This window comes from Myzus persicae, unplaced genomic scaffold (assembly GCF_001856785.1).
Source record: "Myzus persicae strain clone G006 unplaced genomic scaffold, MPER_G0061.0, whole genome shotgun sequence".
NCBI classification, from domain to species: domain Eukaryota; kingdom Metazoa; phylum Arthropoda; class Insecta; order Hemiptera; family Aphididae; genus Myzus; species Myzus persicae.
The window spans coordinates 1,518,756-1,535,857 of record NW_019100802.1 but is presented as its reverse complement, the minus strand read 5'-3'; the positions used below and the strand labels follow the sequence as shown (position 1 = coordinate 1,535,857).

The 17,102-nt window shown below is 29.0% G+C and overlaps 2 protein-coding genes across 3 annotated transcripts; one reads left to right on the top strand and one right to left on the bottom strand.

Moving 5' to 3' along the window:
* Nucleotides 1–2,213: 2,213 nt before the first annotated feature.
* Nucleotides 2,214–5,800, bottom strand: LOC111043161. 2 transcript variants are annotated; one of them, XM_022328040.1, is made up of 5 exons: nucleotides 5,256–5,800; nucleotides 3,291–3,410; nucleotides 3,028–3,206; nucleotides 2,804–2,958; nucleotides 2,214–2,759 (listed from the first exon to the last, which is right to left on the bottom strand). In XM_022328040.1, the coding sequence occupies exons 1-4, from the start codon at nucleotides 5,314–5,316 to the stop codon at nucleotides 2,866–2,868; spliced, it is 453 nt and encodes a 150-aa protein (XP_022183732.1). In that variant the 5' UTR covers nucleotides 5,317–5,800; the 3' UTR covers nucleotides 2,214–2,759; nucleotides 2,804–2,865. The 2 variants fall into 2 exon arrangements, with proteins under 2 accessions (XP_022183732.1, XP_022183733.1); XM_022328041.1 differs by lacking the exon at nucleotides 5,256–5,800 and adding an exon at nucleotides 5,139–5,224 and having other exon boundaries at nucleotides 2,214–2,958.
* A 3,994-nt stretch (nucleotides 5,801–9,794) lies between these two features.
* LOC111043174 lies at nucleotides 9,795–16,971 on the top strand. The gene is made up of 3 exons (XM_022328068.1): nucleotides 9,795–9,889; nucleotides 15,726–16,478; nucleotides 16,824–16,971. The coding sequence occupies exons 1-3, from the start codon at nucleotides 9,795–9,797 to the stop codon at nucleotides 16,969–16,971; spliced, it is 996 nt and encodes a 331-aa protein (XP_022183760.1).
* The last annotated feature ends 131 nt before the right edge of the window (nucleotides 16,972–17,102 follow it).

The following is a 17,102-nucleotide window of genomic DNA, read 5'->3' as shown; positions in this document are numbered from 1 at the left end:
GCTATCTCAACTAATAAGACAAATCAATAGGTTACCTACCTTTGTCAAACCCTAAAAAATATCATTCTCTATAACTTTTGACATTTTTTTTCTATTTAACTTAAAAAAGAAAATGATTTTGAATGTGTTTTGTCTATGTTGCTTATGTTCAAGAGAGAGAAAACAAATAGTGAGCTCACAACCTCTTAAAATAATTACCCAGACACTCATTAATTAAGGTATTTTGGTGCCTTTCAAATTTAGATATGAAGTTTGCGACTAAATATAAGTTAGTAATTGTACCTATGTTATTTAATATGTACTTAATAAACTGATACAAACAGAATCAATATGATTTTGTGACCAATATCTGTTCATTTTTTAATTCAATAATAATTTTCATAAAACATAAATATCTACTAAAATTGAAATTTGCTAATTAGTCATTAGGTAGGGACACCACTATCCACTAAATTAAATGTATAGTTGTTATTTGTTAATGTGCACAATAGATGTAATTATTTGTTGTAGATAACATTTATTTGCAAATTATATCAACTATCAAGTACTGCTTTTCAATGACGACTGATGGATACAGCTGATATTCTATTATATTTAGGTATTTGGTATTTACTTTTGTTTAATAAATATATTTGTATTAATTGTTATTTTAATTATTTCAAAAATGTATAAAATATAGTTTTTATAATGCATTTAAATCAATAAAAACAAATTTTATTTTATTTGAAATACACAATCTATGCCCTTGCATAATAAGAAATTGTGATTTAAGCAGTTGGACGTGAAAGGAAGAAACCATCCAGTGATCGCACTTCCTTTATTAACTTTACTAAATTTAATAAGTTTTATCCTCTATTTATTTTTTGTATGTCTGGTTAAAACTAATTTACCCTTTTTTGGTAACAACTATTTTAATTTTAAACACTACAAAGAGTGTCAAAATCAAAGATTTTGTTATGTAATAATATTCTATTTAAGTACCTATAATATGTGATATATAAAATAATTGAAAAATATTGTTAATTTAGTTTTATTGTATATTTGTGTAATTATTTATAGTTTATTGTTTGTTTTGTCTTGAACCTTATTCACACTATAGCCATAGATTTTAGTAAGTAAACCAATCTTATAATACTGCATATAATCTAGTTTGTATCAAATATTGTATTGTTGGTAAATAAATATTATTAACATTAACACTAAACAATTATTTTTTAATCAAATATCATCTGAAGAGTAGTTATATTTCTTTATTTATACTATTTATTGTACATGTAGAGAAGAAAATCATTAAATGCATATCAGTGACGGATAGAGGAAGGAGGTACTGGCCTACTGAGTTTTAGAACTTTTACTAGTCAAAAACACGTTAAAATGGATAAGACAAATAAATAAAACTCTTTAATCTACCGAAATATGGTCTGATTAACTGAGTTAAACTCTGTAGCTAGCCAGTTTTATCTGGGCTTAATTGTTATGTTTTATAACACTGTTGTCTCTAAAATGGTTTTTTTTTACAAAACTGGTTTCTTACAGGTATAGCGTTATAACTTATTATATAGTGTCTGGTGTAATCCTAATACCCATATCACTTAACTTTATTTTGTTAAACTTAAACAGTGTTGTTTTAAGACAAGATCTTTATTTGTTCACATAAATTCATCCTACATTTTAAAATTTAAAAAAAATATGTGCAGGTGTCTGTATTGAAAAATGAATTTGTAAATATACATATTTTATTGATATATTCATTCAATTAATGTCCTTAATAAAAAAATAAAAACCTATCAAATGTAGGTAAGTTTTAATGAGTTGAGGTTCTTTTAAAGGTAGAGTTCCAAATGATTATTTTTCTAAGTAAATATGACATAATATTTTTCACTAATATTTTTGTGAATAAAAAAAATTTAAATTTTAAATATTAATGTTTAAAACAATTAGGGTTTGATTTGCATCAAGTTCATATACAACAAATACTTTTTTTAAAACAGTTCAATGTCCATCAGTAGATTTACATTTTGTTCGTAGACTGCAGATTGTGACTTAAGTATAATGATAACGCACATTTGTTATCTAACTCATTTTTCGATTTGAAATTTGCATTATTTTATCAAAGAGCTCATTGTCTTAATGTATCAATTGTTTTTCATATTATTTTAGTTGGTTTCTAATAGCATGTTGAGACATAATAAAAATTGAATACAAAAATAAAATATGGCTGGTATAATATATTATTTAAATTCAAATTATCGTAACAATTAATACAAGAAAGTATATAAAAGTTCAAAAATACAAATTAAATTATTTTATATTAATTACCAACACGTTTATACAAAATGTATTCTAAAATATAATTATAAAAATTCATCACGCATGTATAAACTTTTGGACGGAAATAAATACAAGTTTGTATCAAAAACATGATATTTGGACGGAACTCTTCACTTAAAATTAAAAATAATACTGGTAATATATATATATAAATATATGTATTAATGCTTATACAGTAGAAATTGTTTATATTGACACCAGAAAAAGTGACATATCAGGTCTTACGACTCTGAACTAAAGGACCCAATAAATGCATTGGTAAGTTTTATAATAATTATAATAATATTTTAGCAAATCAAAGGCTATATTTATATGTTAAATTTTATCAGTAGTTATGATTATATTATGTTATTATGACCTATTTTCATGATCCCTTGAACGTCATTATTGACAATTTCTACTGTAATTAAAATTGAGCCTAAAATAATGTGACCTACAGTTGAACTTACCACATTTTCGGTATTAAAATAATTAAAAAATAAGTCAGAATATAAAAAAAAATCTTTTTAAGGATAAATAAACAACCATTTTGAATTAGACTACGGTTTTGATAAAATGGAATCCAAACAATACAGTGATGCATCCCAATAAAACATACAAATTGGATTTTACCGCACTACTGCCCATCTGCAATACCAAAAAAACATTATTACTTAAGTATTTTAATAAATATATCTATGGAATGAAGTTTCTTACAGTGATGTAGAAATTACAACGGTCACCTAAGCAACATTCAGCACATTTCCAATCTTGATACCATAAGTACGTACAATAGGGCATTGTTTTAGTTTTTACAGCTTCACATGTAGCCCTTGTGGCACATCTCTTTGATACATAATATTGTTTGATCCCTCCTTCCACCCAATATGGTGGAGCTGCAACAATAACCAACATGTTCATGAAATGAAATATAAAGTCGGTATGGACATTGTAGGGTCAAAAATTATTAATATTCTTACATCCCCAACTGATTTCTGATAAACACATATCTTCTTCAGGTTCACATGTCTTAATTGTGTTCAAACATTTTTCGTGGTTTTGATCTTGATTTGTACAAACATAACATTCCAAGGACTCACCTATAACACAATGAAGGTGAGGTTAGGTACAACCAGCTGAGTTTTAGTACATGACACTATTTAGTTAGAACATTTTAAACCATTTTTACCCTCAGCATTTAAAATAAAATAAGCCCAGGTTAATTTTTAATCTCAAACATTCCAAATAAGCTTAAAAATGTAACACCCAAAATGTAATTAAAAAAATAATAATAATTTCAGGCTGAATCATTAGAATTATTTAGTTGGTAAAATATTTAATGAAATAAGATCCATCACAAATTGTGCCCAAGTATAAAATTTGTTGAAATATTATATTTTCAGATATTGTGTAATGGAAAAATTTCATTCAACCGTATGGCTATTTATCACATAATATGTAAGTCTAACCACATCTAATACTTACACAGAGTAATATTGTATTGGACCAACTGAAACAATGAATTAAACCACAAATAGATTTTCAAAATCTGGAGCAAGGTATAGTATAGTGATGTAGTCTCAACTTTCAACTAGAATGTGGGAGTTTACTATTTTGTCTTAAACTCTATAACTATTATTGATACCTACATATGCACTATTGTTAAAAACAACCAGGGTTTAGGCATTTTTTTGCGAAGTGGAAACATAAACGCCCAATTATATAAAAAAAAAAAGATAGGTAAGCCATAAAACATGTTACTGATCTTATACTTCTGATCTTGAGGTTTAATTTTTGTTTATCAACAAGTAATTGTAAGAGATGATTTATGAAAGGAAAAGAAGGAAATATCATTTTGTGTATGTAAATGTTCAAATATGTATTTGGGAACATGTATTTCTGTTAGTATTCACCTAATGAAATAATACATTGCTAAAGAAACTATCATTGCTCGGATTTTTGCACACAACCTCTCATGATGTACATTTTCTATATTGTTTGATGAAAATGTTGAAAGCTGAAAGCAAAAGTAAACATCAAAGGGAATCTTTGGATATATCTACATCATAACTTGAGGAAAAATATTTTAAATTTTTAACCAATAAATAATTAATTTAAGAGGAAACAACAGATAACACTTATAGAAAGGGATGAAGAGGAATGAAATTCAACTCCTAAATTCATACTTTGCATGAGACCATTATAGGAAGGTTATGGTTTATATTTCAAGTTTATAACACCATGAGAAATGAACTAAAAAATGTTGCATTTTTAGGACAAGACTTATAATGTTAAGAAAAAAAATGATAACTAAAAATATTTTTTTTTTGATTGTGCCATGAAAATATCTTTAATAATAATTAAAATAATGGTTAGATTGCTTTGAATGTTTAGTATGACTATGTCATTTATGCTAATATGATTATATTATAAATTATAGTAACAAATAACAAATTATATTTTACTTATATTAACAGTAGGATATAAGTCAATGAAGTGATGAGAGGAATAAAACAATGACACAATTAAAAGCATTAACAACCCCCCACAAATTAGACACCTGGCCCCGTGAACGGAAGAACGGCATAATTAATATCACTTTTATAATAAATGATAAGTATTATAGGTTTTTTGTTGATGACTAAAATTGGGTAATTTTCCACTATAATTTAAAATAAATTAAGAATCAATTAACATAAGTTAAAAAAGGTTTAAAAAATATGAAAGGTTAATTTATACTACAAAGAGAGTATCTAACCTAATAATCAATACTACGCTCGTAGGTAAAATGTCTAAATATTAAACAAAAACCACTTTGACATACCCACCTAGGCCATACTGAATTTGGAAACACTTATGTATCGACACACCCATTAGCTGATATTATTATAAAAATATTAATTAAATTGTTTACAATGTATAATATGTTTTCAGAAGACACTTACTCGAGTTTATAATAATCATGGTTAATGCAATAACCGACAGCAAATTTTTAAAGAAAAACATTTTTTCAATGGTGTAAGAAACAAAAAAATCTTTTTAGATATACAAACGATATTTTTAAAAGAAAAATTTTGATTTATTTAATCTTGACAATAACGAGTGTAAGACACATTTCACGAAGAAAACAAAAAAGAACACTAAATAATAACCAATTACTAATTTAAATTTCGTTATCGTAAATCGTTGCAATAGACAATAATATCAAACGTGATTTGAGTTTCGCCACCTTGGTTTACCTTCACACCCAAAAAAGTTACAAGTTGTTGTTATGTTGTTATTCATTATAAAGGTATGATAATGAGACATTGGGACCTGGTATTGTGTTTAGTCGTATTGTAAGCACGGACAACTATTATACCACAGAATAGATTAAACATTTGTAAACAAAACTGTTATCTAATTTCAATAGATTATATTATATAGATAACAAAAACCTTAGATTATAGACTAACACAGTCAACAAAATAACAAATTACATTATAACTGAGTCAATAGAATCTTAGATCAAAGAATATTATATGAAATAGGTCTATGATACAAATTCAGATATTATACAAGATATAAACACAAAACAGGTGAAACTGTGATATTGGTATATTATCTTATGCTTAGATCATAATATAATATGGGGACTATTTTGTGGAACTGTTGTTCCATAAAATTGTGTTCCAATGGTCTTTTGTTCCAAAAAAGTTTTGAACAAAATTTGACCATGATAAAACGTGATTACTGAAACAAATATTTTTTAGTACAATGGTTATAATTACAATTATTGTGATAATTTTAACAAGACGTTTCTACGGTAACGAAAACATTGTAATAAATAGTTTAGAGCGAATAATTGAGAAGTAAATGGATAATGAACATGAAGCCCTACCTGGTACCAGTTATTGATCTGAGGAAGTTAGACCAACAAAAAGCGAATGCTGTGAGCAAGGCCGGATTAAGCACCTATTGGGCCCCAGGGCTGAAATTTTATATGGGCCCTTTTGACAAAACAGGCTTTACAAAGCCGCTCGCTACGCTCGCAGAACGATACATTTTTTAAACTATTTCACAAATTGTCAATAGCATTATAAAATTATAAAATTAATAGGTTTGTACAATTTATGTCTATAAAATGACTCATTTTAGTATGATAAAAGTAAATACAAATTTTCATAATAACTATTAAATGTATTAATAGTATACAACAAATATCAAACTTAAGTTAATAATATATAAAACAAAAACTATTTAATTAATTAAATTTTTTTTCTTGCTTTACTTGAAGCCAACTCTTTTAGTACATCATTTAAGTCTAATGATTTTAATTATTATTTGATAGAAAATTATTTAAAATATATATTTAGATACCTTCAGTTAATTTTTCTTTAATTTCACAATTTGTGCTGATGTCCAACAAATTGCCGTGTGGCGTAATGTCACTCTGGCTCTCAGCTGAACCATTGGCTTCTTTGTTATTATAATAATATTATGAAAATACATTTTTTAATAAAAATTGGTATATAATAAATTTGCAAATAAAATACTTATTTAATAAAAGTATTTTATTTTTAATAGTTAATAAAAGAGTAGTTTTTTTTTAATTCATTGATTAAAAATTATAACATCAATTATTTCATTCTTGTTTATTAAAACGATAATTTCTTTTTAAACAGATAGCCAAGTTAATGGTTCAAAATATTATTGATTGATAAGTATATTATATTATACTAAGTTTAGTTTTAAAAATGTTAAGCTTTGAAAATAATATGTATTGAACTATTGATGTAGGTATTCAATAATAACTATAATAATTTGAATGATTTGCACTTACCAGGTCGAATGCATCTAAATAAATTGTTTATTTTTTTATTAGTTAGTAAAATATTTTTTGTTTGCTGCTCTTTCTTCTTTCTTTTCGCTGATCCACTCAAAACTTTTGATTTCATCATTTTAGAAAAAATTAAGATTATCCGGATATTTTTATGTTAACACAATATGAAAAATAATACAATACACTGCACACAAAATAAATGTGAACTGTAAAGTCTGTAATAATATTAAACCGAAAATGTCAAAAATATCTAACTAAATGAATATTATTATTTCGTAGTCACTAGTCTAGTATTTGCATTTTGCAGTAGTTTTATAAAATGATACTAGATCGTCTAGATTAATATATCATAAGCACTACGGGTTACTATAAATAACTTAAATGCATCGAGAATCGAGATAAGATATACTCATACAATACTAGAGCACGAGCGATTTCCCGTATTCCACCAATACTGGCAATATTACCCAGTACCCACAGACTTGTAATTATTTTCTAATTATATGTCTATGTTATTACAGAGATAAAAAGAACATAAATTATAACATTTATATAATATACGAGTATATGTCTTAGTGCGTGGTAAAATGCGTTTTTTCTACCATAGTCCTTTTATAAGTATTTACTATTTATATAGTTATTTTTGTCGATAAAAAAAATGGTTTTTAAAATATAGAAAAACTATTTTTTTTAAATCATTAAAAATTGTGTATCGGCTTAAAATTGTTTGGGCCCCTTTCACTTGGGTATTCGAGAGGGCCCCGGGGCTACCGCCCCGGCTAGACCCCCCCTTAATCCGGCCTTGGCTGTGAGTGAAGTAATATGTGGTAACCAACTAAGTTTGGGGTCAAAACATATAGTATAATACTGTTATAATATTGTTATCAAAATATATATTAATATGGTTGAAGTGTCTGCGGAGAGTAAAAATTATAGATTTGCATTTTTCAGGAGCAACTTCAAATGAAAATGTGATTAGGATAGTCCTTAGATCCTTCAGGGTAGAATTGAAGTTATCAATGGAAATATTGAGGGACTTATTGGAAGAGAAAATAACTAAATTATCAGCATAAATAAGGCATTTATGACAGAGCAATAAAAGATACTTATGAACAATACTCAAACAAACATTAAATAATATTGGGCTGAGACAGCTACCCTGGGCGAGGCCAGTGAAGGTAGAATGAGTAGTCGATGATAAAAAAGGAGAAGAGAAAGTAAGTTTTCTAAAATTATAAAGGGGAGACAAAATATTACAAAATTTGGAGGAAATATTCAATGAGGAGATGAACGACGAGGGTAAAAATATTGACAGAATCGAAGGCGCCACGAATATCGAAGAAAGTGGTAACGAGAAATTCCCTATTGTTAAAGGAGTGGTAAATATTACCAATAAGCGTTGATGGGCATTTCATGCTACCCCATAACTCTCAAAATGCAAACAAGTTTGCTGATAAGGTAGAGTTAGATTCTAACCACCGATCAAGTCTAGATTTCAGCCTATATTCAAAAACTTTACATAGAGAAGAAGAAAGTGCAATTGGACGAAATGAGGTGTTGGACTCTTTTAAGAATGGAGATAATACGATAAATAATCCGAGGGATAGGTATTTCCTGAGTTATTAATATATTGCTAAGAATACTGAATAACTAATGATAATCTAGGTCATTTGAGGGGAGATGTTTTAACACAGTTGGTGAAATATTATCTAAACCAGAAGCAGTAGATTTACGTGAAGAAATAGCCAAGTTGAATTCAGACATAGTAATATTATTGGCAAGAACATGAGGTGTAGATATTTAGGAGAAAAAAATAGGGCCATACTCAGATTCAGAAGGAACATAACAGGGAGCAACTTTGGAGCACAATAAATCCAACCAATCATCGTTTTCAGGGCGAATTTCGGGATTGATGTTGATTCGTTTAGCTGTTGTTCAGAGGTGTTGTATAGAATAGGTTGGGTTTAGATTAGAACAAAATTTCTTCCAATTGTTTTTCTTTTCGTATTTGAGAATACGAGTAGTATTGGCACATGAACTACGATATATATAAAAGTCGGACACTGACCCAGAGCGTCGAAAAATTTCTAAAAAGTAATATTCTATTTTTAACAGCTTCAGTATACAGAGATCATTCCACCAAGGAGGAGAAGGTGGGTAAAAATTTGTTATTGATCTTTTCCTTGTTATTGTAAATTCGGCAGATTAACTAAAGATACTGGTGAGGGTAGAATAAGAAAGCGAGTGCAGAATATTGTATCTGTTTCTAGTAGCGATGCCAATAGTGAACAGTTCGTATTTGAGGGAATTGTGTATAACTATGGCTACGTCACTATACCCATCCGGTATGGAATATATAGGTTTTGAACTTCGGAATTGTTAGGGAACGTGAAGGTAAAAGCCAAGTTTCAGAAAGAATCGCCACTGGGCTTTTTTGGTCAAAGAGAAGGTGTTGTAAGGTTAATAGTTAGGCCTCTCACATTCCATTGGATAATGTTAGTAAATTTGTTGTGGTTGTTAAGTGTATGTTTTTTGGACTAAACAGCAGTATTTTTTTAACTAATATTTAAAATATTATATTGATTGTGAACCAATTTAAGCAGGAAAATTAGAGTTTGGAACTTTAAGAAGAGAATATGAGGATGATTCAATTAAGGCCTAAATGGTAGAACTAGAAAAGGAAGAAAGTAAAGAAAGTACACTTATGAGGGATTCGGATAATTTAAGAGACGGGTGTGCACCCACTATCCAGGATAAGTCAGTTGAGTTACTCGTATAAGTAAGATTTTGGTTTGAGGGTATGTTTATATAGCTATCGTTTGGGGAAGAATAGTAAGATTCAACTGGTAGTGGATTATTATTTTTTGTTTGGTGGGGGTGCGGTTTGAATTTAGTTTTTACGGAGTTAAAAAAATGATGATTTTTGTGCAAACTGGGGAAATTTTCTTCATGAAGAGAGGTGTTAGGTTTTAAGATTTCAGAAATAAGAGGCTGGATGTCTGGCTATATACAGCATCAGAAAATGAAAAAGCAGTAGTATAACAATTATTTTTCTTAAAGGTGACGGCGTCTATACGTATAAGAAATATTTTCGTTGGTAAAATTTTTTTTTAATTTCTTTTTGGGTAGACCATTCCTAGTAGCTGCAGAAAAGGCATACTGAGTCAGTGGCTTGAAAGTAGGAACAGGACTCGATCGAGTGTTTAGTTTCATCGCAATGGCTGGTTCTAGGACTACTGCGACAATATTTTTGCGTATGGCCGAAACGTTACATTGAACGGGGGAACGCATTTCAGGCTTGACTTCAAAAACCATGTTGAAAACAGAGATAACCGATGGAATTTTTGGGGCAACAAATTTTAACTCAACAGTACAGTCTGTAGAATATCTTAATCTTTTTTTGATTTTGATATGCTTGAAAGCATTAATAGTAACAGGAGACTTGACACCTTCGAAAAGCTCCGTTTCCGATTCAGTGATGTCTTATTTAATTATACCGTACGAAAAAATAAGCGTTGAAGGTGTGCAAGCATTTTAATTATTTTTTTTCAAAATACTAAAATTTAGACAGAGGTTACCATTGATGATAGTATCAAAAGTGATTTTAATTTTTTAGCGCCCTTGATAGGATGCCGGTTTCTTAAATTTGCATTTTCATCGGAACTCTGTTAAAACTATTACTGGCCCAATAAAGTCTGATAAAAAAGACTGTTGTAGAGCATATTGACATACTTATTATTGTTAAAGGTATTATTGTATTTTGTTGAAAAGAAGAGTGGTGTTTTCAGTTGGAGACGAGGAACCGGTAACTATCTCATTAGAGAGGCCGTTATCGTTGTCGTTTACATCAATGACCCAGACAAATTATCGACTTTCAGTGAACTATAATTATAATTGAAAACCATGCTAGATACTTTTAAATATGGAGGATTGTCGATTAGTAGTTGGAGAGTTGGTGAGACAGGACTGGACTAATTGTTTAATGACTCATATAGACTGGTGTATCCATAAAGCAATAACGAATTAACTTTATCAGCAAAATTCAAGACATGCGGCAGTACACAACGACTGCGTGAGCTCGTGAGCACAACTGAAATTAAAAATATAAGTATCGCATTAAAAAGAATAATATATTAAAACAATTGTATTTCTATTAAAATATTAAAAAATATTTTTCTCACACCCTGGTTCGACTCTAATCTTTGTAAAATTGATTTCAGATCGTTTTTGGTACAATTTCGTAGTCAAAAACTCGATTGTATAAGCTACTAGGTAATGGTGTAAATGAAATGTGTACTGAATGGTTACAACTGTACCGTCGTGGGAAATTGATTTTCCCAAATTAAAGGGGGTGTATATTGTATAAATGTTGTAATTAGGATTACAAATCGTTATGACTTGAAGAAATATAATAATCGTGTGTGTCATTCTGACATTCTTGAGTATGTACTCGGTAGCACCAACACAAGCCGATGGTGCTATACTGGTGTAATGATTACAAAATCAAAGAATATTTTTATTGCTCCAAACTCCAAAGGACGATGACAGAAATAAAAAATAAAAAAATAAAATAAATACATTCATCCCTCCGTAACCGTTCAGAATCTAAAACGTACCTATTTAATATGTACGGACTCCAATACTCTATAGCTATAAACTAAATATTATTGAGCACGTTGCATAAAAAAACAATTGTCTATACTAAGTTTAAAATCGTTATTTTAATAAACTTTGTTACGCCTTGCCCACTATTCCGTGAAACTTTTACGATCACGGCACCCATATGAAATAGTTTGTGTTTCATGGAACCCCAGTGCCGTATTTACAATTTTTGAGTCCTGGGTCAACCATAATTTTACGCCCCCAACCAAAAATAGATTCACTTTTTTGATTTTTCTTAACAAATTTGTATTTATAATTCTTTATGGTTAAGTCATTGTTGTTTATCTACTTCCGTATATAATTATGTTATAATAATATTAATTATATTCTATGCTAAGCGCTAGCACTTATCCGTTATCGTTACACTGTCAAGTTCTACGATTAAGTCCAGCCCAAAACTTGTTTAAAGATCTGGATTCAAATTTATGTTTTAAGGATGAGATACTTTTAATTTCTATAAGGTTTTCATATTCAAGCACGGATAACATGGCAGGTTTTTTTCGGTACATAAAATGATTTTATCCCGATGATTTTGTCCCGATAGAAAAATCTGTAAATCATCGAGCAGTCAAACAAACAATAAGTTCCTTAAAAATTTTCCTCTTGGTTTTAACACAATAAATTCGGGTATAACTATATTTTTCCAGAAATGTCAGTAGAAGAATTACGTATAAAGTCATTCGTGGTATAAAATGATTAACTAAAAATGATTTACCAAAATAATAGAATAAAAGGAACGCCTAAGAACTAATTTTTTTAATTTCTTACCGAACACCCTGGGGCCTGGAATATCATCTTTCAGAATATCTTTAAGACAGTGTTGAGACGTTGATGAGGACGCTGCAGTCAGAACAATATTTTATATTAGTAATAGTGCTTGAACTTGATGTTTTTGGTAACAACCGCACTGTTTTAATCCAATTATGCATTACAATTTTTATACTTCGTGCTTATACCCCGTTTTTATAAAAACGTAGTTGTAGAATTTTATAATACACTGCTATGATGTTTATGACTTCTATATGCCAACTGAATCATAATACCCAATGTATCGATTTAGCACGTTGACACGCTAATCGAAATCAATAACGTAATGACAACGTCTGCGTGACTACGTCCATTTTATCATTAGTAAACCTATTTCCTAGGGTGCTGTTAGCGAGTTATAATTTACCCTTAGGTTCCTCGGAACACACTTTGGGAGTCATATTACCGGGGTGATTAACGAGGTAAAAGTTTTAATGAATAATATATATTTTACTTTATCTAATAGGTATCGGTATGGGTAGTGTTTACCGCCTTATCCGGATAATGTATAGGACATTTAGGTAATATGTATTAGCCATTAGGTACATTATGCAACTTTCGTACATTACTCGTAACACACATAGATTTTTTTGTCGTAAAATCAATTGATTAGATATAATCAATAGTTGTAAATTAGGATTTAAGAAACAATATTTATTTTGTCAATTTGTATGAAATATTTTTTAGTTTTAGAATAATGAATATTATGGATGTTTTTTTTAAATTAGCTGTTGTCATTTTATCATTTAGCTCATCAGTTATTAATTATTAGTTATTATAAAGTTATAATTTGATTAATGAAATTCTATAACTATATTATCTTACAAACAGGATCTTTTTTTCTCCACTTCAAGCAAACCAGATCGGATGCTGTATGCTATAGAGTCTAGAAAAAAATAAACCTATTACTTTACTAAACATCTAAGCGTAGCTAAAGCTAATTTATGGACTTATTTAAAACCACATAGGTAATGCCTGGCATTCATAAAATTACAACCACCAATCTAACAAGCAGAATTTAGATAAACCCTGTGACCTGTGTGAACAAACCACTGCTGTGATCAATACATCACAATACAATTGAAGAACGCCTAGAACTAACTAAGAAAACAGTCATCGTTCTTGTAGATTTAACCACGGCCTACAATACGGTGTGGCGAAATAGCTCTTAAAATGTCTGAAGGTCATCCTTTATAAGTCCTTATCTAGACTACTTATCAAAATGCTTGATAATCAGACCAATCAGTTATTCATAGTCCATATACTAATAATTTTGAAAGCAGCAAATTTGTGCTCATCAACGGTCTCCCGCAGGACTCAATGTTCTATTTTAGCCGCCTCTTCAGATTTTCAACCTATATACACCAGCGACATATATTACAAACTTTATAAAAAAATTATCTCTGCCGATGATATTTGCATAATTACTCAAGGAAAGGAATTCGGCAAATGTGAACAGAATGTAATTATTAAAGAAGCAAACAAAATAATCAACACAATAAAAATAATAAAAACTTTTTAAAACACTAGACGGCTCTTTTGGTTTGTGCGAAACCACGTTCTCTCAGCAAACAGAGTTGCGAAGAGTTAATCTGTACTTATATAAATAGACAACATGTCAGATATTGTAATGAACCATAAATGATAATATTGAACTCTGCAGCAATGTACCTATTTTGCCTATACTATACGCCGGACAACATTTTGTGTTAGTGCGAAATATACGAGCATTATACTATTATGTAAATTAATTACCTACGACGGTAGGTACCTATAATAAATATTATTCTTTTATATATTTACTCATATAACATAAATTAGTTAGCAACACTCACTGTGAGATTCAGAGTAGTCCCTAACTCAAGGAAAATAAAACAGCTAAAAACAACTAAAACAAAGTAAAAAACTCCACTTTTAAAAACAAAACTTTTTGGACGTTTGCAGAACCGGATTATGATTAAACAATATCACCGTTTCTCACTGCACTTTCTGCTTCAATTCACGTAACAATATTATAGCATAAATTATTTTTGTTTTCAATACGAAGTGGAACGATGAATGATTTTACGAAGATATTAGCTTTGTGTGTGTGTCTATTATTCGATTTTGGGGCAGTAAAAATACTTAGATTTTCTACTTAAGCTTATTTCTTGGTAGAAAAGTGAATCTACTTGTTACTATTGAATTTAGGGAGTCAAAAGTAAAAATTTCCAATACATTTTGAATGCGTCTATACAAAACAAAAAAAAAAACAATTTTTGGAAGACTGGAGTATTTACGCAAAATCAAAAATATACTCAAAAAAATCTATTTTGTTTTATTGCAGTAACAGTAACTCAATAAAATATGTATAACTAAAGATACTTTAAATTTCCACCAAATATTATTTGTTCATTTTCTATACAAGATATAAATTTAAAAATATTTTTCGTCTTTTTGAACTATTTTAGGCATGAAAAATTTTCTAAATTATAGCCTATAACTCATACTTTTCACCTCCAAATAATATCGTAATTTATAACCAAAATACGTGTGTTTGATTAAAACATAACATTTAATTAGTAATAGAAAGGTTGATACTATCAGTAATAAAAAAGTATTTAATACAGTAGGTATAAATGGGTTAAAAAATAAATATATTTATTAGTGAAGAATAACATACATTTTCCGATGGAGAAATAATGAAAAAAGTATATTATTATACAATTTATTATTATGCTACGTATAATTGGATAAATAGTATACCTAATGAAAAATAGTGGTAGATCACCAGGGGCAAGACCCCGTTCGCCCAAAAATGACCCTTCGCTTTTTGCCTACGTCTCTTTTTGCCCAAATATTTTAAAACTACTTTCCCTTTTCGCCCAAGAATATTTAATAGCACTTTCCGACCAAATTTTTATAGTACACACTTTGGGAAACACTTACTTGAAATTATTTATATCTAACTATCTTAGTATCCAACATAATAATAAATTTGTCATATTTAAATTTATTTATTTGTGTTAATTAGTTTTATAAAGCTATTTATACCCAGAGGGTACCACGAGGAGGCGACTTCTCTTACTCTCCAAAAATGTATTGTGTTTTTGTACATTAATATAATTTTTAAATATGCGTCAAGATTTTTTAATCAAATGTTTGCTTTACATGGATTTAAAAATGGACATTATATTCCGTTAGTATTTTGTTTGCCCATTGATAAATCGGTAAAAACTTATGAATTTGTGTTTACTATGATTGTTGAAAAGTGTAATACACTTGGTTTTTTATTCTCACCAAAAAACACTACCGTTGATTTCGAATTAGCAATTCATAAACCTATTGAAAATGTCTGGCCGAATACAACAATAATTGGATGCCGATTTCATTTAACCCAATCATGGTGGAGAAATATTCAAAAGTGTGGTTTAACTTCTTTCTATAAAGACGAATCTTCAGAAATTGGTAAGTGGATACGGTACACATTTGGTTTAGTATTTTTAAACCCTGATGAAGTATCAAATTGTTTTGTTGAAGACTTACTATCTGACTATCCAGTAAATGAAAAATTAACAAATTACTGTGACTATTTAACCGATACTTACATCTCTGAAGATGGTTTATTTCCACCGAGTATTTGGGCATTTAATACGTCGGAATTAATAAAAACAATTAACGCGTGTGAATCTTTTCATTCTTTTTTTAACAAAAGTTTTAATCATATTTCTCCACCAATAAGTGCCTGGTTAAGTGTTATTAATGAAATTCAAACTGAAGTCTACATTAAATTAAATAGTTTACATTTACAAAGGTGTCCCAAAAATAAAAAAATTATAGATCGACAGCAAAAAAATGAAGAAAAAATACAAAAATATAAAGCAGGAACAATTAATCGGTATGATTTTATTAAATCAATGTCATTTAAATATTCTATTTAATATTATAGTATCAAAATTTTGACGATTTATACTTCTGATAAAAACTTACTCTTGTATTATATAAAAATTATATTGATGTACAAAAACACAATACATTTTTGGAGAAGCCGCCTCCTCGTGGTAGGTACTCTCTGGGTAACGCTAAATGGCTTTATAAAACTAATTAATACAAATAAATAATTTAAATATAACAAATTTATAATATATTATAAATAATTAAATAATTTCAAGTAAGTGTTTCCCAAAGTGTGTACTATAAAAATTTGGTCGGAAAGTGCTATTAAATATTCTTGGGTGAAAAGGGAAAGTAGTATTAAAATATTCGGGCAAAAAGAGACGTGGGCAAAAAGCGAAGGGTCATTTTTGGGCGAAAAGAGTACCACCCGATCACCAGATATACATAAAAATTGTAATGTACCTCACTTGTTGGAAAAGGTTGGTGACCCCTGAACCTAGGAAGGAATGACAACTGCCCTCCGCCAATAACCAACAAAATATATATTAATACTTAACGAAATTTTAAATTGGGGTAAAAATGTACATGTACATGTGGTTGCCTTCCCCATAATGCAATTTCTAGC